Source organism: Alligator mississippiensis, chromosome 3 (assembly GCF_030867095.1).
Source record: "Alligator mississippiensis isolate rAllMis1 chromosome 3, rAllMis1, whole genome shotgun sequence".
Taxonomy (NCBI): Eukaryota; Metazoa; Chordata; order Crocodylia; family Alligatoridae; genus Alligator; species Alligator mississippiensis.
The window spans coordinates 125,138,712-125,161,883 of NC_081826.1; the positions used below are offsets into that span (position 1 = coordinate 125,138,712).

Here is a 23,172-nt window from a genome sequence, read left to right on the forward strand (position 1 = left end):
ATAAAAGTGACAATAGGGTTCTCAAGTCTTGTTTTTGTATAAAAAAGCCATGCTACAATAGCTTTAGGAGAGATTTCAGGCCATGTTACAGTCGGGCCCTACAGAGCAAAAATAAATTCTTAACAGTAACATGCATCTGAATTCATCTGGAGCTGAGTGTTTTCGGTACCATTAATATTTCTTTTAGCCTGTCTCATTTCAATGAAGTCTTCCACAGGTCTAGTTGCTCATGTCTGAGTAAGAAAAACCTATAAGCCAAGTGGGGTAGAAGACTACAAGCAAAAATACAAAGCCTAGTCTTTTGAAAAGCATATTTATTAGTAGTCCTACGTTTTCCACAAGACTCTCTCTCTCTGAATGCATGCATATTTATATTTATATAATTTTTCTCTCTCTCATCTCTATTCATACACACATAAGACATTCTGGGTGGATGCATTTTCCATCCCTCCTGTGGTAGCTGTACCTCTGTGAAGAGAGGAATTAGACATTCATTATATCAGTATGCATCTGGTAACTAGTGATTAGGGCCCTGAGAAGGTAATCTTGGGTCCTGAGCCCCACTTACTAGACATTTTCTGGTAGTGTTGAGGTGATGTTATGGCTGTGATGGTCCAGGAGATATGCAAGAGGCAAGAATTCTTGTGGGTGATATCTTTTATTGAACCAACTGTATAGTTGGTATAGACATAGGCAAGCTTTGGGGTATCACAGTATCCTTCCTCAGGCCTTGCTGTATTTTAAGCAATGATTATATCATGTAAAATGCAAGAAGTCCAGTGAGCAGGGGCCAACCTCAAAGCCTACTGTCTCTCTCTGCTCACTGTCCTAACCCATAACCTACAGAGTTCTGCTCCCTAATTTGTTCCTTCTGGCCTAATTAATCTCTCATTCCTTTCTGCACAGTGGCATGACTTCCAAGGTGAGATTGAGAGTGCCTCCCCCATCAGAATAGTCTGTTGCCTAGGCATGAGAGCACTCTTGTGGGAGATGAATGATGTAGGCTTGAATCTCCTTAGGCAGAAAAAGGACTTGAGTTCCTGGATAAGTGGGTTAACCATTAAGCTAATGTATAAAGGAGGAAAAGGGTTTCATAGTTTCATAGTGCTTAGGGTTAGAAGGGACCTAAACAGATCATCAGGTCCGACCTCCTGCCCTGGGCAGGAACTGGTGCCGGGGTCATAACACCCCACGCAAATATCTGTCCAGCCACCTCTTGAAGACCCACCAAGGTAGGAGAGAGTACCATCTCGCTTGGGAGTCCATTCCAGAGCCTGGCAGCCCTAACCATGAAGTAATGTCTCCTGATGTCTGGTTTAAGCCTTCTCTCTAACAATTTGTGGCCGTTATTCCTGGTAACCCTGGGTGGTGCCCAGGCGAACAGAGCCTCCCCCAATTCCCGCTGGTCCTCCCTGGTGAGTTTGTAAATGGCCACCAGATCCCTTCTCAGCCTTCTCTTGTGGAGGCTGAATAGGTTCAAGCCCTTTAGCCTCTCTTCATAGGGCCTGCCCCGCTGCCCTTTGACCATGTGAGTGGCCCTCCTCTGGACCCTCTCAGTGCTAGCCACATCCCTCTTGAAGTGCGGTGCTCAGAACTGGCCGCAGTACTCCAACTGTGGCCTGACCAACGCTGCATGGAGGGGAAGGATCACCTCCCTGGACCTGCTTGTGATGCATCTGTAGATGCACAACAAGGTGCCGTTAGCCTTCCTGACAGCTTCCTCACCTTGGCAGCTCATGTTCATCCTGGAGTCAACAGTGACTCCAAGATCCTTTTCTGCTGCTATGTTGACAAGAAGGGAGTTCCCCAGCCTATAGGTGTGTTTCTGGTTCCTTATCCCTAGATGCAGCACCTTGCACTTGTCTGGGGTGACACATCTTCTCTTGGCTCTGTTTTAAAATAAAACAAAAAACTATGCTCAAGTCCTTTGAAAGAAAGGGTATAGGCATGTACCTCAGGGGAGAGTGCAATCCTGTTGATCCTGAGCAGAAGGAGATGCCTTTCTACAGACCTGAGAGAAATTTCTGGTAGATGGGATTCAAAACTTCTGTCCTCAGCCTTTCCTTGTTTACTAGCCTTAGATAGCTCCAGTATCAGCCTGCTGACTTCTGTCACATCTCCTCACAAAATGTTGGGTGTTTTGGATCCCCCTCTAAGGTTCACAACCATCTCCATGCAGTGCATCAGGAGCCTAGGTGCCTAACACAGGGCCGTGGATACCAGCAAGGAAGCCAAGGACCTACAAGTTAGATATTTCATTACTTAATTTAATTCTTTATTGGATGTTGCCTTTAGTTTATTAAGGACAGATAAAGAAGAGAGGCAACCTATAAACCATTCACACACAGTGGGCCCCATCTTGCAAAGATGCTAAGCACTTTCACATCCCATTTAAATTTATGGGAGCTGTGGATCCAAAGCACTTAACTGGAGATGCTCAACATCTTGCATATCTTGCTCAACATCTTGCACATCTTGAATCAGCCTCATAACAACTACAAGTGGCAAGATTAAAATAGTGTGTGTGCCATGAGTTGCTCTGCATTGGTCACTATTTCTTTCTTGTTCTATACGGTGATAATTGCCACTGCAATATCATTTTATTGCTGTTTTATTAAACTCATATATCATGTGACTGCTGAAAATAAGCTCTAAGTGTATGTATGCCTTTTGTTTCTCTGCCCTTGTGAACACATCATGTAGAATGGCAGAATTCTGCAAAGGCAGCCAAGTGTATTAAAATAAAAGACAAGAAAAAAGATTTCCTGATAAACCCTCAAACCAAATAAAAAGAGAAAAAAATGGAAGAAAGTTAGGAGGAGTGTATGAGTATATGTGTGTGCGTGTGGGCATGTACTGACTTGCATGAGAAGAGCTTAAATAAAGAAGAGGTCAGTTATGCTACCAGGATCCTTGAGGCAGGAGACTGAAAGAGAGATAAGGAAGTATTTTCTAAACATCCATAGAGCCTGCTCTTATAACCAAAAGTAGCAATCTCCTTTAATCAGTCAGCAGTGGCAGTAATTGCTTTGGATGGCTCTTTCTAGGCTCTATAAGAGAAGTGTTGCTGCCACCTCATGTTCTTTTCCAGTAATGTTACCAGAGAAGAAAATGGCTTGCTGTGGACGTTAGCAGTATTGCTAGTAGTACTCACCGCCCCTCTTGCCGAGTTGCAAATAATAAACCACCTTTTTTCCATTTAAAGAAAATGGAGATGAGAGGGCCTACAAATTCTGTTCTCATGCTGAACAATTTGTCTACGTGAGAACCCTCAGAAAGTTGAATATGAATTAAATTTTAAATTGGATTAGTTAAGCTGCATTAAACCCCTGTGCAGATAGTCTTATTCAGACTTAAAATAGCTATAATTCACTTTTCCTTGCTTCATCTCCAAAGTAGTTTTCTACTTTGGAAGTGAAATAAGCTAACTAGAAAAAGTGACCACAAAAGGCATAATGCAGTTAAAATAATCCACTTTGACTTGAAAACTTTGGTAACCTAAGATAAATTTTCCAGAATGATTTTGGCCTTGTTTACACAGAGAGAATATGAAATAATTCCACTGACTTTGGTTGAGTCATTGTAGCTTCTGTGATTATAATTTAAATGGAATTTTTTTTTGCTTCCTAAGACTTCCTTTCCTCTCAATCTCACAGGCCTAATTAGGACAGCTCTAATGAACATGGACAGAGAAGCAAAAGAATATTATGAAGTGATTATCCAGGCCAAAGACATGGGTGGACAGCTGGGAGGATTGGCTGGGACAACCACAGTCAACATCACCCTCTCTGATGTCAATGACAATCCGCCCAGATTCCTACAGAGTAAGTATCTGCTGCATTAGGATGCTACAGTTGGAGGAAAGAGAGATGATGTATATTTACTCTATTATCTTTCCAAATTGAATTTATCCATAACTAGTGGTAAGCAGAAAGTAAAAAGAATTCCATAGTCAATGAGACTTTAACATTTTTTCCTATCTCAAACAGTGGAAGAAAAGCCAAAATTCCAGCAGTTTGTTGGGATCCCATCACACTGGAAAATAAATTCAGATCTGGTTAATCAAAATGTTCATTTTAATTGTGATCTTTATACACACACACACACGTATACATACATACATACATACATACATACATACATACATATATTTTTTTTTAATATAAATAAACTAAAATATGAAATGGAAAGTCATTTTGAATTGAAAAAAATTAAAGTTGTATCCAGAAAATATGAAAATGTGACATGTCAATCAGTTTGAAACTTTTCTTTAAATTTTTTTTCACATAAGATTTACCCAAATCAGCCCTTTACAACAAACAATGTGGTTTTGACAAGTCAGTATTTTCCTATAAAAAATACTGTCAGGAAATTCTTAACCAGGTATATCCATAATTGGGAGGACATTTATCCCACCAGGCAGGAGGGAAAATAAAAGGTGTTGAGGTTGGCAAACTCTTTGTGCTCCATTTTATCTTTTTTGATGAAGAAAGTCTGTTATTTGTGTTGAGTAGTGCAGGATGGATTTGTATGCAGAATGTGCTCCAGCAGAAGTTTAACAGAAATCACCTAAATATATTTAAATTCTAACACAAATTCTTCTCACAGTTACTGCAAGGTACACCCAGAATAGCACTGTTGGTTTCAGAAAAGTTACTTTGCTTTTACACCAGTGTAACTGAAAGCAAGATTTGGCCCACCTTGTCTACCTCTCCCTTTGTTTTTCCTAATGACCTGACTAAAGACTTAAACTGACCAAAATTAATAGAAAAATTCCCATTGACTTCAGTGGTTTTTAAATAATCCCCATGGTTCCTCAGATCAGGGCTGTCCAACTTCTGAGTAATCAAGGGCTGCAAGCCAGGGGTTGTACACCTCCAGGCTACACACTGTATGGGCCACATGCCCTGCACACTAATTGCCGTGGCGTTCCACAGGCACCACCCCGAATTGTACCATAGGTTGCCCCACTCACCATGCTAGCATCCCTGTGTCCTGCGTGTCATGCCACCTGTCCCACCTCCTGCTGCACTGCATGGCAGTTGCCCCCTTGCTGTCCCATGCTAGTGCACTGCACTACATCACATGGGTTTCCTGGGTCTCACCAAGCCTCCTGGCCATGGATTCCTTTAGCCAGTGCCCTGCCCAACCTCCAGGGCCAGAGGCAGACAGGAAAAGTAGGAGGAAGGAGATGAAGCCCAGCACCTGAACCAGTAGCTCCAGAGACACAGGATGCATCCTGTGGGCCACCAGTTGAACAGCTGTTGCCTTAGGCAAATGGACTGAAAACCCAGTTATTTTTAGTGCTGTTAAAAGAATTGGGTGAAAATTATCAGGTGTTTTCATACAGTTCAGTCACCAAGAATTGTAGAGGTCCAAATTCATGCCAAATTCTGCAAGTAGTTTTATCTGAAAGAAAAATGAAAAACAAAGATGTTGACTGGTTTGTTTTATTGAGAAAACTGCAGATATTTGGTTTGAGTCAATCTGAAACAAAATATTTTGCAATATAATGGTTCATCCAACAAACTGAAAAAGGAATTATACCCACACCGCTTGTTAACCTCTTTATGTGTTCATTTTTTTTCACTTCCTAACTCCTCTCCCTTTGCCAGCCAAACCCTTCTGTAAAACCACCACTGCACGTAGTTTCCATGTTCCTTCTTCTCTTTTCCCTTTTAATCATGTCTGACTTAATGCATGGTTTTGATGCTGTTCCTACATTTAAAGCAACATCAGCTGCAGAGGCCCGTCCCGTAGATTAGAAAAAATGGTACTGGAGAAAACCAGGCCTCAGCAGAGATTCAGAATGAAACTAAATGTTTTAGTTAGCTGGGATTGTTCAACTGTAAAACTGTTCTTTAATATAGTTGTTCTTTCTTTCTTCAAGCCCACTGTTAGAGCAAATAAGTTTTCCACTAATTATATTTTCATTTTATTCTGAGTGACCAGTATCCTACTTATTGACAAACCCTAATGCTCTTTGGGTGCCTAAATGGAGATGCCCTTTGGTTTTCCAGCCAGAAAAAAAAAAGGACTTTTAACTGGAGCCCCCAGAAGACCATTTGATTTGACAGCTGTGGTCTGCCCTTTGAATTAATGCAGGTTTTGGTTTACTCATGATTCTTTTCCCTCCTTCCCCCTCCACTTGTCATGCCAGAACATTATCAGATGAATGTGCTGGAGTCTGCTCCGGTCAGCTCCACTGTGGGCCGTGTCATTGCTAAGGACCTGGATGAAGGCATTAATGCTGAAATGAAATACAGCCTAGTGGATGGAGATGGACTAGATGTCTTTGACATTAACACTGATCCTAATTACCAAGTTGGCATCATAACTGTGAGAAAGGTAGTAAAATTTTCTTTTTATAGTAATTTATACAACTAACAGTTCTGGTTATATTTTATGTGCAGAATGTCCTGTTATAGCTAATGTAACTCGGATCCCATTACATGACAATACCTTCTTTCCTGCTATAAAACACCATTTCTTTTAACACTCATTGCTAAAATATGAAAAAGGCTGTTTTCTAAAAAACAACATTAAAAAGGGTCATGATATCACCTAGACATGTCTGTTCCCACCAAAGAAATGTTCCAATTCACTATTTATTCATTTAAATAACCTTTGTAGCTTAATTACCCTACAACGCAAGTGATTAGATCAATATTTGAATTTGAACTGTATGCATTTTTCAGTGTGATGTCCTACAAACAATAATAAAGCAAGCCTTAGAATTATTTATAAACCAATAAAAACCAGGCAGTTTTTTTAACTGCTGCTTGAAGATCCATAAATGCTAATTAGGCTAGAAGAAGCTGTCTTTAAAATGGCAGCTGTGAAACTGCTTCTATTTTTTTTACTGCAGGCTACATAGAAAAGAATGGAGTATTTGCTCAGACTATCTGCTATAGAATTATTCTTAAATATTACATAAATGATGGAAAGTTAAACTTTCTTTCTATGCTATGAAACTGTTATCTCACCTTTTTCTAGGCATATCTACTGTCAAAGATGAAGTCAATGGCTTTCCTGACCCTAGCAGGCCATTGGGCTAGTGTGGTTAAAGCACACTTGTTTCTGTAACCAAAAGAGTGCAAGAGATCATCATATCCAGCTGTCTTTAACTCCCCAGCTAGATAGAGCAGGGTTTCATTTTAGGTCCTGTGTAATTTAGCATGGACCAGAGAAGCTTCCAGACCTATGTTTCTTTGTAAGTTTATTCATCTCTGTCCAGCCAAGTGCTTGCAAATGTGCATACATTTCCTATAGATTAAGCATGTGCCAAAATGCTTTGCTGAAAAGGATATTCAGTTAAGACTTCATTGCATGTCTCTTGCTCTTTCTTTAAATAAAAGGGAAAGTTTTCATTGGATTTAATATTTGGGAGGCTTGCCTCTGGATATTTGAAATATGTTTTTATTAGATTATAGCATATGTGAGTTTGCAGTACTTAAAAATGATTAAAGTGGAGCATACCAGCAGAGTATGTTACAGCAAATTTTCGGTCACCATGAGTTTATGTTTGTATAATTCTGTGTATGCCTATGGCACTTTCTAAGATGATTTTTATTATTCTTTTCCTTCTACCACCTGGGATCTTAGAAGGAACACAGTCATTAAGGGCCAGCAAGTTTAGAATGTTTTCACCTGCACAGATATTTTAGAAGTGCCCCTCAATCGTTGCTTTCTGAAAGACCCATATCCTTACCAGATTCCAATAAAGGTAGTAGAATATAATACTTGCATAATACCCACAGTTGGTATTAAACTTATGCTTCCAGTGTCCCAGATTTTCTTCAGTTCTTGCCCTGATAGTATTTGCCATCCTTTTATTGCATTTTCAAATTAAGAGTATCCTAAAGTAACAAAGATGAATACACAATGAAGCACTGTTTACTCTTTTCCCACCTCCAAATCTGGCCTTCTATCGTATACTAGGGGTGTGCAAATTGGGCCATATTCAATTCAGATTCAGATTTGGCCTGAATTGGGGACAGTGATTTGATTCGTTGATTCAGATCACTGTCCCAGTTCGATTTGGCCAAATCTGAATCTGAAGATTCGATGCTGATTTGGAGAATCAGCAATTTGGCCATAGACACAGCTTTAAGTGTTTTTTCTATATGCCTCGAGGTACCAGGCATGACTCATGAAAGCTGTAATGGTGGGCTGGATGGAGGATCCCACAGGAGCATGGGGGGGGGGGCCCCATGTGCTTGGCGGCAAACCCAGAAGTGGACCAGAAGTAGCTCCCCCCCAGTTTGGCAATTGGCCATGGGGAGACCCTGGGTGCCCCCTCAGACCCAGGAGGCACCAGTTGCCAAGCCAAGGGGGTGCAGGGGGGGGCCCCACGCACTCCCTGGCAGACCCAGAAGTGGACTGGAAGTACTTCTGGTCCACTTCTGGGTCTGCTACTGAGTAAGCTGGGGACCCCCCCCCCCCACCGCAGTCCTGTGGGACGCTCCATCCGCCCCACCATTTCAGCATTCATGAGCACCTGGTATCTTTGTTGCCCTGTGGGGTCAGGTCAACTCTCAGGATCTCAATATTGTGCTGTTAGACAGGAGGGTGTGACACAATTGCACATATACAAACACACAAATCAGTTAGGTGCATACACATGCACATCCAAACCAGCCTAGGCACATGGATACCTATTACCAATTCAAGCACATACACTATATACCCAAAAAGTTAAACACAGATCACTAATTTATATATCATGCACACAATGCCATATATATATACACATACACACACATACATACACACACACACACTCACACTAGCAACTCAGATACACACACGTTCAAAATAACTAGTCTAGGTTCATGTACACCTATCACCAGTTTAAGCCCATACACGCTACACACACCAAATTTAGACAGAATCAGTTACCAGTTACCAACACCTGCACATTCAATACACATACATGGATTACTAATTTTTATACCACAGACACACACAATGATATCTATATATGTATATATATATGTGTATTCACTTATTTACACACATACCACCCACCTACACATACACACAAGTGAGTTCCTAAGTTGGGTGTTGTGATGTGTATGTATGTATGTGCTTGGTGTACTTGGGATGCCTGGGGAAAGGTTAAGGTAAGAAAGTAGAAGTGTAAGGGGTGAAAGTTACCAGGACCGGGATTAGAACCGGTAGACTACAGGGGCCTGGGCTGAAGAACTGAGGCTCAGGGGTAACTTTAGGTTAACTGATCTTAATTGATTAAAAGACAATGCCCAAAGCCTACAGAACAGGGGAGCGATGCTGGCACAGAGGGTGGGACTGAAGCCAGAGCTACAGGGGAGTTGAAAAGGTAGGTGGGGAGAGGGAAAATGGGACTAAGGGGTAGTGTGGGTGTTAAAGAGGGGCTCTGGATGTGGGGACCCAGAGGATGGCTCTGGGGCACCTAGAGAAGTTGCAGGGAGTGGCAGTAGGTGCTGGGAGCTGGAGAAAGGCTCCAGCTGCTGGAGAAAACTACAAGACATCCACGAGGAGCTGGGAAGCTGCAGGGGGGCGGGAAATGACTACAGAAGGTGTGGAGGAAGCCTGCAAACAGAGAGACGGACAGCAGAAAATCACAGGAAAAGCAGCAGGAGAGACTAAAAGGCGGCAGGGCAGTGGGAAAGCAAAGAAAGGCAGCAGAAAGTCACAGGGAAAAGGCAGTAGGAATTGAGATACCGGGAAACTAGTGGAGAGGGGTGGGGGCTGGAGCTGGAGCTGAGAGAGAATGAGGCTGGAATTTAAGATAAGGAAGGGACTGGGATTCAGTAAAACATGACCCAAGTCGGAGTTGCAAATGACAGTGGTTTTATTGAACAGGGTGACACAATGTCTTATTGGTTCCCTTGCACCCACACACACACACACACACCCCCACCCACACCCACACAATGTCAGCAGGGGTTAGAGAGGCTTGGTGCAGGGGCTGAAGTCCACTGAAGTCCAGTAGGAGAGAGATAGAGAGAGAGAGTCCAAATTGTAGGAGGAGGTGTGCAGGTAATATCTACCTATCCAGGCTAGAAAGGGGTCCTTGTCCAATAGGTGTTGTCCAGAGGGGGGTCACCGGCAGGGCCTCTGGGTGGATAGGTGGTGTGGCATAGTGCTCGTCCAGATGGAAGAGAGAGTCCCACTGGGTCTGTTTTCACTGCCTCTTTTTATAGGGGCAGACCTTGTGTGACCCTAGTGACAGAAGGCATGCCCAGGCAAGGGTCAACCCCTGGAGTACTGAGCATGTGTGCTCCAAGCAGGGATGTGCAGTTTCGGGTGTCTGTAATGGTGAGAGTTGCTGGTTCTGCAGGGTCTTTTGTCTTTCAAATGCTGGTCTTGTCTCTGTTCCTGGGTAAGGTCTGTGGTTCCTGGATGAATCAATGCGAGGTGATAGCCCAGTCATTACAGGCCATTTAGTAGAGGCCTGTTACCATTGTATTTCAGTCATTCCCAATCATTCGCATTCATTGGGGAACCAATTTACATGGGCGGGGTACAATGAATCATATTGTTGCAACATGAGATGCCCAGGCAGAGGACACAAGATGGAGGCTTGACATATAAAATGGAAACTTGACGTGACTTTGGTTCACTTACAAACACAGGCCTAAACCATACAATATCTATATGAAACAATAAAAATCAATACGACAATGATAATAATACAATATACAACAGTAAGAATCAATACAAACCTAATAATAATACAATATACAACAGTGGATATCCAAAACTAAAAACTTGCTACCAAAATAAAAATGTTTAAAGCTTATCCTTAGCTCATTTATACTTATCTATAGGGAATAGAGAGGGAGAGAAAAAGTCAGAAATGGTTGGGGAAGGAGAGGGAATGCATTTTAAAATAAATAAATAAAAGAAAAACTGGGGGTTTTGCTACACCTTAAGGTATGTAAAAAAAAACATTTAAAGCTGTGTCTATGTCCAAATCATCAAGCCTTTCCGAATCTCTCCAAATCGATTCAGAGGGTTCCAATTCAATTCAGAGAGATTAAAGGGTCTCCTGATTAGATTCGGATTTGGCCACTGAATTGAGCCGAATCTCCGCTGAATCGAATCAGCAACTGAAGCTTCACACAGCCCTATCATATACTTCAGAAACAGCACTTGAGGGAAAAACAACGTATTTTATTCTGTTATTTTCCACACATATTAACACATACTATATGATAATTTTTATAGCCTGTGGTTTCAGCCCCTTTTTCCTACCTGAAGCCCACACTTTTTTGCAGATAATCCAGGGCACAATACTGGACTTTAAATTATGCCATATCTTATAACAAAAGAACCGAGCAGTCAAGGTTGACAACTGACCATAAATTTATGGACAGTTTTTATAAAAGAGGGCTTAAAATGCTTGTCAACAAAGTCTATTAAAATGGAGTTGACTGTAAAAAGCTAAGAAATAGTGAGCTTGATTGAGGCTACATTGACAGAATGATGCTTGATGCAACTGTTAGAGCAGAGAAGTAACACCTTTTATTTGAGCAGGAATACAGCCTAGCACACTACAGAGAGCTCTCTACTAGGGCTTTGCAGTTCATAGGAGCCTCCTTAGCTCTGCTTCCCCTGCTGCCACTGTGTCTCATCACCTGCCTGCAATGGACAGAGCTATGGGGCTGGGACTGGGGAGAGGGGATGGGTGGGTGTCCATGCCTGAAAAAAGGGAGCAGGGCCATCAGAGGTAACGTTGGGGGGTGGACTGAGATGGGGGCAGCACCATGTGGGGTGCTGTCACAGGTATCAAGATTTGGGGGTGAGTAAGGGACCCCTGGGATGGAGGTAGCATGGTGTAAAGCCATCACTGAAGTCAAGTGGCACTGTGTTAAATGTCGGTGATAAACTCCTAAATTTGAATCTAACCATTACTGACCTCCAAGGTTACATTTATGTCATGTGAAACATGTCAGTAAAAAAGCTTAGTTTTCAGTAAAAAGTTTGCAGATTGTCAGTTAAAAAAAAAATCTTAGGTTGGCAACCCCGCTAGCAGCCTGTAAGACCAGTATGGTTAAAACACCACAGATTCATCTGCCAATGGCACATAAGAGTGATGTGGCTACCAGCATATCTAGCTGCCTGAATAACTAGATATTCATTTATAGCTGAGCTGAGTGGTAGCACTGCCTGCCACAAATCTGAAGTAGAGTTCAAACTAATCCCTTTGGAGATATAGTGAGATGCCTTAACTGTTTATCTACTGCACTTCTGGCCGGATTGGCATATCTGCTTATAATATGACTGACTGATATTCACTGAAGCCTGGACATCCTGCATTTTGGACTTTCATCTTCCTTGTCATCTGTATTGGCTTTAACACAGATTGTGTAAGAAGCTTTTCCCTTGGTGACCATTGTTGTGCTCCCAGTTTTTCTTTTTAATCCTCCTTTTGAGAAGCCATTTATAATTTGACACTTTCGTTTCATGTGGTTTCTTATAAGACTCCCCATGGAGACCCCGGCGCAGCCGCACTGTGATAGTGCAAGGCTGGGGTTGCCATGGAGACCAGCCTCAGCTGTGCTGCCAGGGCACTGATAGGGCAGTACAGCGGGCTGCTCCGGGTACCTCTGGGATCTTGCAGTGGGAGCAGCTTGGTTGGGGCCAGGACAGAGCTGTGATCTGCAGCCTGCACACCCTAGGCAAGGGAGCAGATCGTGGCTCTGCCCTGGCTCAGGACCATGCTGTCACCGCTGCAAAGAGTCAGAGAAGAGCTGTGATCTGGTCCCAGATGTGGGCAGGGGCTGCTGGAAAATGGAGTCCACTGCTGGCCGGATCCAGCCCATGGGCCAGACTTTGCCTGCCCCTGCTCTAGTGGCAAGTCACAGCTGTGCAGGTCAGGGCCAGTCAGAGAAGTTTTCTTAGCTTTACGTGTGACTGTTCCACTAAACTGAACAACACTAAGCTGATTATCATTTGTTCTGCTTACAATGTCAGGTCTGACAAGGCCCTAAGCCACTTAAAAGATGTTAATGTGCAACCTGTCCTGAGGTTAAGAGCTCCAGAAGCCACCTAAACTTACCATGTAATAAGGCTATATGTCTGTACAATATTGGGATAAAGTGCTATGACAGTTCATAGCATCTGTTTGCCCAGTGTACTATTGTAGCAGAATACCATATCATATGTATTGTTTTTGTTTACAATCTTTAGTCTCTCCGCTCCAGATAGTGAAACTGTTCTCATAGAGATCAGAATTCCAGAAGTGTTAAACCCTTTGGGTTTTGCTTCTGCCCAGGGTAAAGCTAGGAAATTTGCATCCAGAATGAAATGTGCACTTTTGTTTTAGATCCACCCTACAAAAAAGGATGTATACAATCTCTACTAAGAAAGAAATGCTTAGGTGTGAAAATGAAACCCCCCCATTCTGAAAACACGACCAAGTCTTTTTTAAATTTTAAACTTCTGCCTTTTTCTGTTTTCTCCAGAAGATAGATTTCTGAAAGAAAATCTTGATTGATAATGCTGCTCAGATAGCTGAAAGCAAAACCAAGCCTAGAAAATTGGAGTTATCAATTATAGCTGAAGCTAAAACCAGCATTTTTAGAGTTTGCTTATCTCCAGATCCAACCCTGCAAGAATTATGATCACCTTCTTCAGGGTGCCTTTCAAAACCCAGTGTCAGTCGCTGTAAGTAGAGCCCCACTCTTGCCCCTGCTTTTGCTTTGCTACTTATACAGAGGGCTACAATTTCTCCATTCAGAAAGTAGGGACTGTTCTTGCATTTGCTGAAGAGGTAGTGAAGTGTTCCTGGTTCTCTCTTCATCACAGCAGCTCCTGATGATTCATCCCCACTATACCTCTCTGTGGTGCACAGTAGGCAGCTGGAAGGAGGATGAAGGCTACAGTCATAATTTGCTGCCTCAGAAATTTCTCACTAGCATATTTCACATCAAAGAGAAGACCGAGGGCACATCAAAGAGGCAATGCATTTTATAGCTAGAAGAGCATATCCTGATTGAGTGTTGAGAAGAGGTTTAAATTGAGTGGATGGGAAATGTGAGGAAAGGGGGAGGTGCCGCAGATTTGTAGAAGAAAGGAGTGAGAAGGAGTGAAGTCACAGGAAATATTAAGGGAATCCAGCCATAAGCTCAGAGCAAAATCCAGATATATGACTTCATGAGACAAAACTGTTGAGTTTGCACAATTCTGGTATTTATGGAGAAAGAAGATAAATTAATTCAAATTGACTTATTTTGTTTTTGCTTTTGTTTTTTTTTTTGTTTGTTTTTTGTTTTTTACCTTGAGCACTTTAAATGTTTGGCCTTTCTGGATATATTTGTTTTTATAGCTATTAAGTATTTCCATGTGTTTTACTGTTCTTTTTTGTTATAACTTGGCTTTTTAGGATAAGTGCAGTGTGTTTAACTCAAGATTATTTACATAAGTTTCTAAGAGATGTAACGGTGTCTTTCCTCCCTATGTATTTAGATGGCTTCAGGTTAAGCACTCTTTACCAGATGTATAATAATTGTTGTTTGCTCATGTGAATACATTTACCTGCTTTTTTTACAATGAATGGCAAGTAACTGCTAGAGAGATAGTTAGTCATGTTTGTCTGAAATCAGGCAGAAGGCAGGGTAATTTTGCACCTTATAGATTAACTAAATAAGGGTGTATCTACACAAGACATTTACTGTTCAGTTGGCTAATTAACTGTGCAGTAAACATCTTAGTGTCTACACATGTGCCCCTATTAGGGGACACAAAACTAATAAATTCCACAGCAGGGTAACATTTGTCAATACAAGAAGTATCCAGCTGCAGAGTTTTTTCTTGCACACCAGTGCATGTGTAGATGCTGATCAAGGGTACTTCACTGTGGGGCTTCCTGCCAGATACCCCACACTGAAAAACGCTTATGCCCCAGCCAGCCCTTCCGCAGCACATCAACCCTGGTTGAAGCAGCCATGGGCTGACCCCCCCTGAGTCCCCTGCCAGCCAGGGCTGCTCCAGTCTGGCTCAATGTGCTGCAGTCTGGGTGCACATGTAACCAGCACACCCAGGAGCTTCCCAGGACCACATTAGTAAGGGAGAAAACCAAATGGGTTACGATTGACTAAGGTGGACTGCATTTCAGTAGGAAGGAAATGAAGCATGGTAGCAGTAATAGAGACAGTAGGCTAGAGCTGGCTTAGGTGTGTTTAAAAATAGTATTTGTTAGCGCAAGCACAATAGGTTTTCAACACTTCTGGAGCCAAGTCCACAACCTTTTAATCCAAAAGTCATCTAGAGAAAAACTTTGCCCCAAGAACACTCAACCTACACTTTTGATCAATTATTGCCCTGTACTCCCTCTGACTACCTTGCTAGTACATAGCTGGAAGCAGCAAATGTATAGCACTTCATATCTCTTCCACCTGAAGTCCTCCAAGCACTTAAAAACTTCACCATGTCTAAATTTAAAGCTCTTACTCCTCCTTACCTGGAAGGTGGAGCCCTACCTCCAACTTCACTTGTTGGCCAAGCAGCTACCCCATGCTGGCTCAGGGTGTCCTGCCATCCAAACCCAATAAGCATCTAATATCATCTTTTTATTATTACTCCTCCAAACAGAAAAGAATAACAAAGATTGAGGGGAAATAGCACACAAAGAACAGGAAAATTACTATGACACTGTACAAGGTTGAGGCTATGATCTTACACTGTACTCTGTATTCCATGATGACTGCCCCATGTGTGTTCCTACCCCACAATGTGGGGTAACTTACCCTACATTCATTAGGGAGTTGTAGGACTCTGCAGAGCTTCGGTTTCTGATTCGATTTGGCGGAGATTCAGCCCGATTCGGTGGCTGAATCTCCAAATCTGAATCAAATCACCGAACCCTTTAATCTCTCTGAATCAAATTGGAACCCTCCAAATCGATTCAGAGAGATTTGGAAAGATGCGGCGATTCGGACATAGAGACAGCGTTAAATGTTTTTTCTACATATCTCTAGGTAGCAGGCGGCTCGTGAATGCTGAGATGCTGGGACTCATGGAGTGTCCACAGGAGTGTGGGGGGCTCTCCAGCAAGCTTGGCAGCAGACCCAGAAGTGAACCAGAAGCATTTCTGGTCCACTTCCGGGTCTGCTAGGGAGCATGCTGGGGGCACCATCCCCCCCCCACACTCCCCTGGAATGGTGACTCGTGCCTCTTGGGTCGGGGGGGGCACCCAGAGTCCCCCCATGGCCAATTGCCAAGCCAGGATGGGTGCAGGGGAGGCCCCCAGCACACTCCCTGGAGGACCCAGAAATGGACCAGAAGTACTTCCAGTCCACTTCTGGGTTTGCAGCCAAGCATGTAGGGGCCCCCTGTGCTCCTGTGGGATGCTCCATCTACCCCAGCACTGCAGCGTTCACAAGTCATACCTGTTATCTCAAGGTATCTCAAGGTATGTAGAAAAAACATTTCAAACTGCATCTATGTCCAAATCACTGATTCTTCAGATTTGGCCGAACAGTGATCCAAATCGTATAGGCCCCATTTTGTGCACCCCTAGGAGTTAGGTATCTCACATTTCCCACAGAGTAAGAACATGTACTTAGGCATTTTACCATAAAGTAGCTGATATGTTATAACTGTCGCTGCCAAGAGCCGCAGCACAGGGTTCGGGGCTTTAGGAGCCCTAGTCGGCGGGCGGGTACTTGTGACGCTTGGAGTGGAATCAGGTATTCAAGTGTATTGATTTAACAAATAGATTGCTTTACTTACACTGTTCGTACAGTGCAGGTCAGGAGCTTGCTTCGGTTACAGTTGCAAAACAGTACAGGGGTCGGGCAGAAATTACAGAATTCGTTTGGTCAGTCTGCAAATGTGTCGGGTTGTTTGGGGTGTTCGAGCCGGCAGCCGTCTTATGTCTCAGGTGGGGGTGTGCTAGGCACCCTTGGGTCGGTGACGGGGAGTCCTTAGTGGTTGATCAGGCCGCTAAGTTTGCTCTAAGACACACGCGTGGAGTTTGTTAGGCTCCACAGTGTACTCAGAGTTCTCCACGAGGTGTGTGTGGAGCTCTCCAACTTGGGCGGAAACTGCTTCAACCTCTTATACGGCTAGCAAGCCAATCGCTGGCCGCCACGTGTGAATAATTTAGAACTGGCCAATAGTGGGGTACAAATTATAATACGAATGGCGGGAACTCTTTGCAACGAGCACCTCTCCTCTGCAGCAGAGAAATGCACCCTGCAAAGAAAGCTACAAATTTGGCGGGAATTCTCCTTTGCACCGGGGTTCTCCTCTGCAGCAGAAAACTCCACCGTGCAAAGAAGCTGCAATTTGGCGGGAACTTTTTCTAGGTACAGACTATGCCTTCTGTATTAAAGTATAGAATTCTCCGCTGTACTATAGGCATATGAACAATGGGTTCTGACATGCCCCCTTGCCTATAGTGCAGTTGGAACTATTCTGATTACGACATTTGCAGATCATTTACATTTTCAAAACTAGAATCAATATACAAAAGTTGATAACGAAACAAGTTTGTTTTAACAACTAACACATACATATGTAAATATAAACAAGAAATATTAACAGGATAACAACACAATATATTAAGAACTTGGGTTATAGACTATCTTCGTCCAGGTGGTCGTCGTTATCAGGCAGCAAGTGAGTATATACATAAGCAGATAGCTTAGTAAATCGCTCCTTAATAAACTGTAAGACACAATAACCCAAACATAGAACAATGAGTATTGGTAAACACAAGGTAATCAAAGACGTCGACAACCGAATCAACCCAAACGCAGCAAATTGTTACCCTTAATTTTATGTTCTTTTCTCTAATTTGATTTTTTAAGGTAACTGAGAGTGGGGTATTAGATTAATGCCCCCTATACGGAGGGTTCCTATAATTGTGGAGTAACCTCATTATGCTCTTATTATACTTGAAACTGTAGCTCTTAGAACACTGAGTTTCTGTGCCGTCATTAGCGGCCTTTCTTCATTCCCTTCAAACACCCTTCTATTTCTTCTACTGTCACCTCTCTTTTCAGATCGTTCCTTTTCCTCTTCTTTTAATGTACAGGTTCCTATAAGACCTCACCTTTTGTTCCTTTACTACTTGCCCCCTTCCGTCATCATGTCCCTCATCTCTTTCCTCACGTTCCTTAAATCAATGCTTCTGTCTATACCCGACCTTTTTGCGACATCCCCCAAACCTTCAGATTACCAATGCTGTTCTCTTCTAGTAATTCAGAGTTGGCATAAGCTGGTTACAGTCAGCATGTCAAACAACTTGGACCGCTCAAAACATTATAGCTTGGCTTCACTATGTAAAGTTTTGAACAGGCTTTTAAACAAAACAAAACAAGTATGTACAAGATCATTAACAGGAAAAGAGGAACCATAAAATGAGCCGATATTATGGCTTTGGCCTAAAATGACAGAAGGTTCAGGACCAAGTTAGAGGTTTTGAAGTCAGCTCCGTTCACCAAGGAACCTGTTGGTAACAGCAGGAATAGAGCGACAACCCTGCTTGCGACATATGAGTAGGCGGCCATTGTGGCGTCGACCCGGATGTGCTGCAGGTTGGTGCTCAGTAATTCTCGCGATCGGGCAGTCACAGATTGCTGCTTCGTCACTGCTGGGCCTGTAAGGGGACAAAACAAATGAACAGACAAACAAACAAAGAAAAGGGTGGCCATAATCGGTGAACAGCAGGGTGGCGAGTTAGCCAGTTGTGATGAGTTATGGTGAGCAACTGGGTTTGATCGTCTTCTAGGAGCAGATGACTTCCTTGTGCACTCGTGGATGTGGTTGACGATGGTGTGGAATGGTGACTCAGACTAATTTGTCTAGGGGTGAGCTTCGGCTTCCATGGTTGGGGCTTTTGAAGGGCTGGTTCATTCCGGGGGGCTTGTCTTTATATGAGGCGTTGTGTTGGTAACAGCGTTGACTTGGGTATGCCGTAGGTCGTGGTTCCATCCCACTGGAGGCTTTTACCGTGGGATCCATCAGGGCCTGTGGCCGTGGCATCTGGCTTAGCAAGTTTTCAGCCGGCTGACTGGCCAGTGTCCCGAGGAGAAGCCTGAAAGTCACGGCCTCTCTTCCCCCGTAAACCTCTATACATGCTTCACCAGGTTTCACTTTTGATCCTCTGCACCACTCCTGCATTTCTTCCTGGGTGCAGGTGCAGTATGTGGTGGTGGCATGAGTTGTGCCCTGTGCATCAGTAACTTGCTTGGTTATCGCTACAGGATGAGCAGCTGCTGAAATAGTTACTGTATCTGGTGGGAGGGTTGGATACAATTCTCTGCTCGTTGCCCCCTCCCCGTGGTGCAGAGGTGGGGCCGTTGGGAGTGACGTCACCTCCTGGGGCAGGGTTGTTGGGTGGAGTCCCGCCTGTTCTTCTGTGGCTCCGCCCTTCTATTCCGGGTCCCCCGGGCAGCTCATTTTTTTCTCGGCGCCATTTTCTGGCAGCGCCATGCGGCCGGCGCCATTTTTGAGAGTTGGCTCGGAGCTCCCCGCTGCCTGCTCCAGTGACTCCACACTCGCAGTTTGTAATTGCATTTCTTCTGGGTTGGAGTTTTCTCTCAATAACCCTACTACCATTTGAAATAACACGCTTATTGTGGTGTGGCCCTCCGCTTCTAAGCTTTCATAAAGCTGAGCGAGCAGTTCTTGGCTGCGCGACTGGGGTGTCATGGTTGGGCAGTTGAACTTGTCGGGAGGTGTTCCTTCCCCGCCCTCTCGTACGTGGTGGATGCAGTGGGCAAACTCCTGGGCAGGGGTCGGGTCCGCTACACTCGCCGCTTTTACCCGATGTAGGGACAGGGTTCCCGCTTCATCCCAGGGTCTATACACGACCCCTTTTCTGCCTACAACACAGCCCAGGGCCCTCACATCAAGCTTAGCGCTCCACTCTTTTTCCTCTCTCGCTTCACCCTTCAGAGAGAAATGACCGGTAACTGCGTTCGGTCCTGTTCCCCTGGCATGATGGTAGGCAATGTGTGCCCCTAGATCATCCGAATCGGACGTCAGGCGCTTCCCACTGTGCCATGGGCAGTTCTTAACTAATTCCATCTCCCTTGCGTCTTCCCCGGATCCCATCCTCGTCACCACGTCACTGCCGAGAGCCGTGGCACGGGGTTCGGGGCTTTAGGAGCCCTAGTCGGCGGGCAGGTACTTGTGACGCTTGGAGTGGAATCAGGTACTCAAGCGTATTGATTTAACAAATAGATTGCTTTACTTACACTGTTCGTACAGTGCAGGTCAGAAGCTTGCTTCGGTTACAGTTGCAAAACGGTACAGGGGTCGGGCAGAAATTACAGAATTCATTTGGTCGGTCTGCAAATGTGTCGGGGTGTTCGAGGTGTTTGAGCCGGCAGTCATCTTACGTCTCGGGTGGGGGTGTGCTAGGCACCCTTGGGTCGGTGACGGGGAGTCCTTAGTGGTTGATCAGGCCGCTAAGTTTGCTCTAAGACACACGCGTGGAGTTTGTTAGGCTCCACAGTGTACTCAGAGTTCTCCACGAGGTGTGTGTGGAGCTCTCCAACTTGGGCGGAAACTGCTTCAACCTCTTATACGGCTAGCAAGCCAATCGCTGGCCGCCACGTGTGAATAATTTAGAACTGGCCAATAGTGGGGTACGAATTATAATACGAATGGCAGGAACTCTTTGCAATGAGCACCTCTCCTCTGCAGCAGAGAAATGCACCCTGCAAAGAAAGCTACAAATTTGGCGGGAATTCTCCTTTGCACCGGGGTTCTCCTCTGCAGCAGAAAACTCCACCGTGCAAAGAAGCTGCAATTTGGCGGGAACTTTTTCTAGGTACAGACTATGCCTTCTGTATCAAAGTATAGAATTCTCCACTGTACTATAGGCATATGAACAATAGGTTCTGACAATAACATTCCAAAGGCAAGGTAGATATGCACTTTTATAAACAAGCTAAATAATATAAATATATAGAGAGAAAAAGATCACAAGCTTTTATAGGCTGAAGCTTATTTCATCAGATACTGTAAAAGGACCTGCAGAAAGCAGAGTATAAGAAGGACAGAGAAATTAGAATACAAAGACATGGTGGGGAGGAGAGAGGTATAGGGGAGAAAGGGGTGGGGGCATTACTAAGAGACAAGCAAACAAGCATTAAAACCATAGGAACAAAAGAGTCACAAAAACAAACCCAGGTAATGAAGAATCCGTAGTCCATGTTTAAACCATACTTTAACCATATTTAACACAATGCAGTTTGTGGATGATTTTTTTGTTCCGCAATTTCCCATTCAAGCTGGTTTAAAATTATTTTGCCTAAGAACAGTAGTCCCAACATCACACAGTAGCTTTTCTTGAAGCACAAGTGACTGGTGCCTCCTGAATCTGTGGGGGGGTACCCCCAGAAGCTGCCAATGGCGGCAGCCCTGCCAGGGGAGGCACCAGCCCTACCGACAGCATCAGTGTTGGCCGTCGGGGGGGGGGGGCACCCCCGTGCACCCCCTCCCAGTAGCCTATGTCTTGAAGCAATTTGATCATGTGCTTGTATCCTGAATAAATTCAACACCTACACAAGATAGCTTCCTAGATCTAAGGCATACGAAAAACATAAGCACAGGAAAATCCATAAGTTTTTTTAAAGCATTTCTTATAACAAAAGGGAATATGCCTAGCGTGTTATACGGGTCTGAGAATGGAGCACTTTCTGATTTCACATAAAAGCTGTTTGGTTCAGGATCTGTGCCGCTTAAGGGGATTCTACTGTACTGATTTTCACCATGGAAACTCCCCAGATTTTAAAAGTAAAGAGCTTGTGAATGTTTAGGTATTGCAACTGTAAGACATAAAATGTTCAGAAGGATATCCATCCTCATATAACCTTGCAATCACCACTGCATCCACTGTATTTGTGAATAGAACCTGATTTAGTGAAATATTTTTAACTGCTTCATTGGAACATATGACTGGAAATCTGTCAAGTCCAGTTCCCTAAATTCGCAATCAATAATTTTCCAAGGAATCTCAATAATTGCTATGTCAAACCCTCTCATGCAATTACTATGCACGATACCAAAAACACTAAGAACTCGCTATACCATGCAGTAGGTGAAGCAGGGGAGATAAGGGCACTGCCATTGCCTTGCCAGTGTGATGCCATGACAGTTCTCTCCTGTTGTCATTTAAGTTGCTGGGGAGAGGGGGGTTAGCTATCTTTTATGTTTTATTTGTAAAATGCAGTTCCAGCCACCTCCAATCTGTTTGTGGGTTGATCCATATTCATTAAATATTTTCATCTGAAAAAAACCCAACAAGAAAACAGCTGTGGGACTCAGTTCACAAAAACTTCTGGAGAAAGACGAGATGCTCTCCTCTTTGCCTGGTCACCTATATGTGGAATACCAATGTTCAATTCTTGTTTCTGAATTGAGCCCAGATCTTCTCACCGGCCAAGAGAGTGCTCTATCCACAGGGGTTGGCAATGTTTTTTGGCCAGAGTGCCGAAAAAAACCACAATGTCTACCTTAAAGGTGCCGGAGTGCCAACATGCTGGAGCCCAGAGCAGCTGCTTGCAGCCTCCCAGCTGCAGCCGGCCCATGGAGCCCAGTCTGCTTGCAACAGGGTTTGCAGCCTCCCAGCCGCCTGCTGGGAACAGCCTGGGCTCTGTGGCTGGCAGCAGCTGCTTACAGCCTGGGCTGGTGGTGGTGTGCTGAGCAAAATGGCCTTGTGTGCCATGCTTGGCATGCGTGCCGGGGGTTGCTGACCCTTGCACTAGGCTATATGGTGTTCTGGGCTAGGTTGTTTCAATCTCTCTTGCTGATGCCATTTTACTTGGATAAATAAACATTTATTGGGGCAGGGCCTAGGACCCAAGCAAGTACCCTAAACATCAGGCTGGAGAGGCCTTTCTCTCTCTCTCTCTCTGTCTCAATGAATATTTCAGTAATGTATACAAAATGGAATAGCTTTAACACATTGGACTGAAAGAGATTCACCTCAGAATGCCCTGGAGTTGAGCCATGATCCTGATAGGTGAGAGACCCAAGTTCACAGCCACTTCTGGCCTAGAAGAAGGATTTTAATCAATAGTTTGGTGGGGCAGCTGGGTTCCAGTCCTTGCTCCAGTGAATGTTTAGTTCTTTATACAACGTGAAACAACATCAACAGGATAGGCTGACATTGGCACAGGAGCCACTCAGGGAGAGAAGGAGATAGAATCTCATTCTCCTATA

The 23,172-nt window shown here is 43.9% G+C and overlaps 1 protein-coding gene across 4 annotated transcripts in view; it reads left to right on the forward strand.

The window, feature by feature from the left end:
- CDH20 (cadherin 20) overlaps positions 1 to 23,172 on the forward strand; it is a 191,856-nt gene that overhangs the window by 133,530 nt on the left and 35,154 nt on the right. For all 4 annotated transcript variants that reach the window (XM_019490608.2, XM_019490606.2, XM_006258416.3 and 1 more), the window contains 2 exons: positions 3,657 to 3,824; positions 6,161 to 6,348. In XM_019490608.2, the coding sequence (XP_019346153.1) occupies positions 3,657 to 3,824; positions 6,161 to 6,348 (356 nt within the window). The remainder of the gene's footprint in view (positions 1 to 3,656; positions 3,825 to 6,160; positions 6,349 to 23,172) is intronic.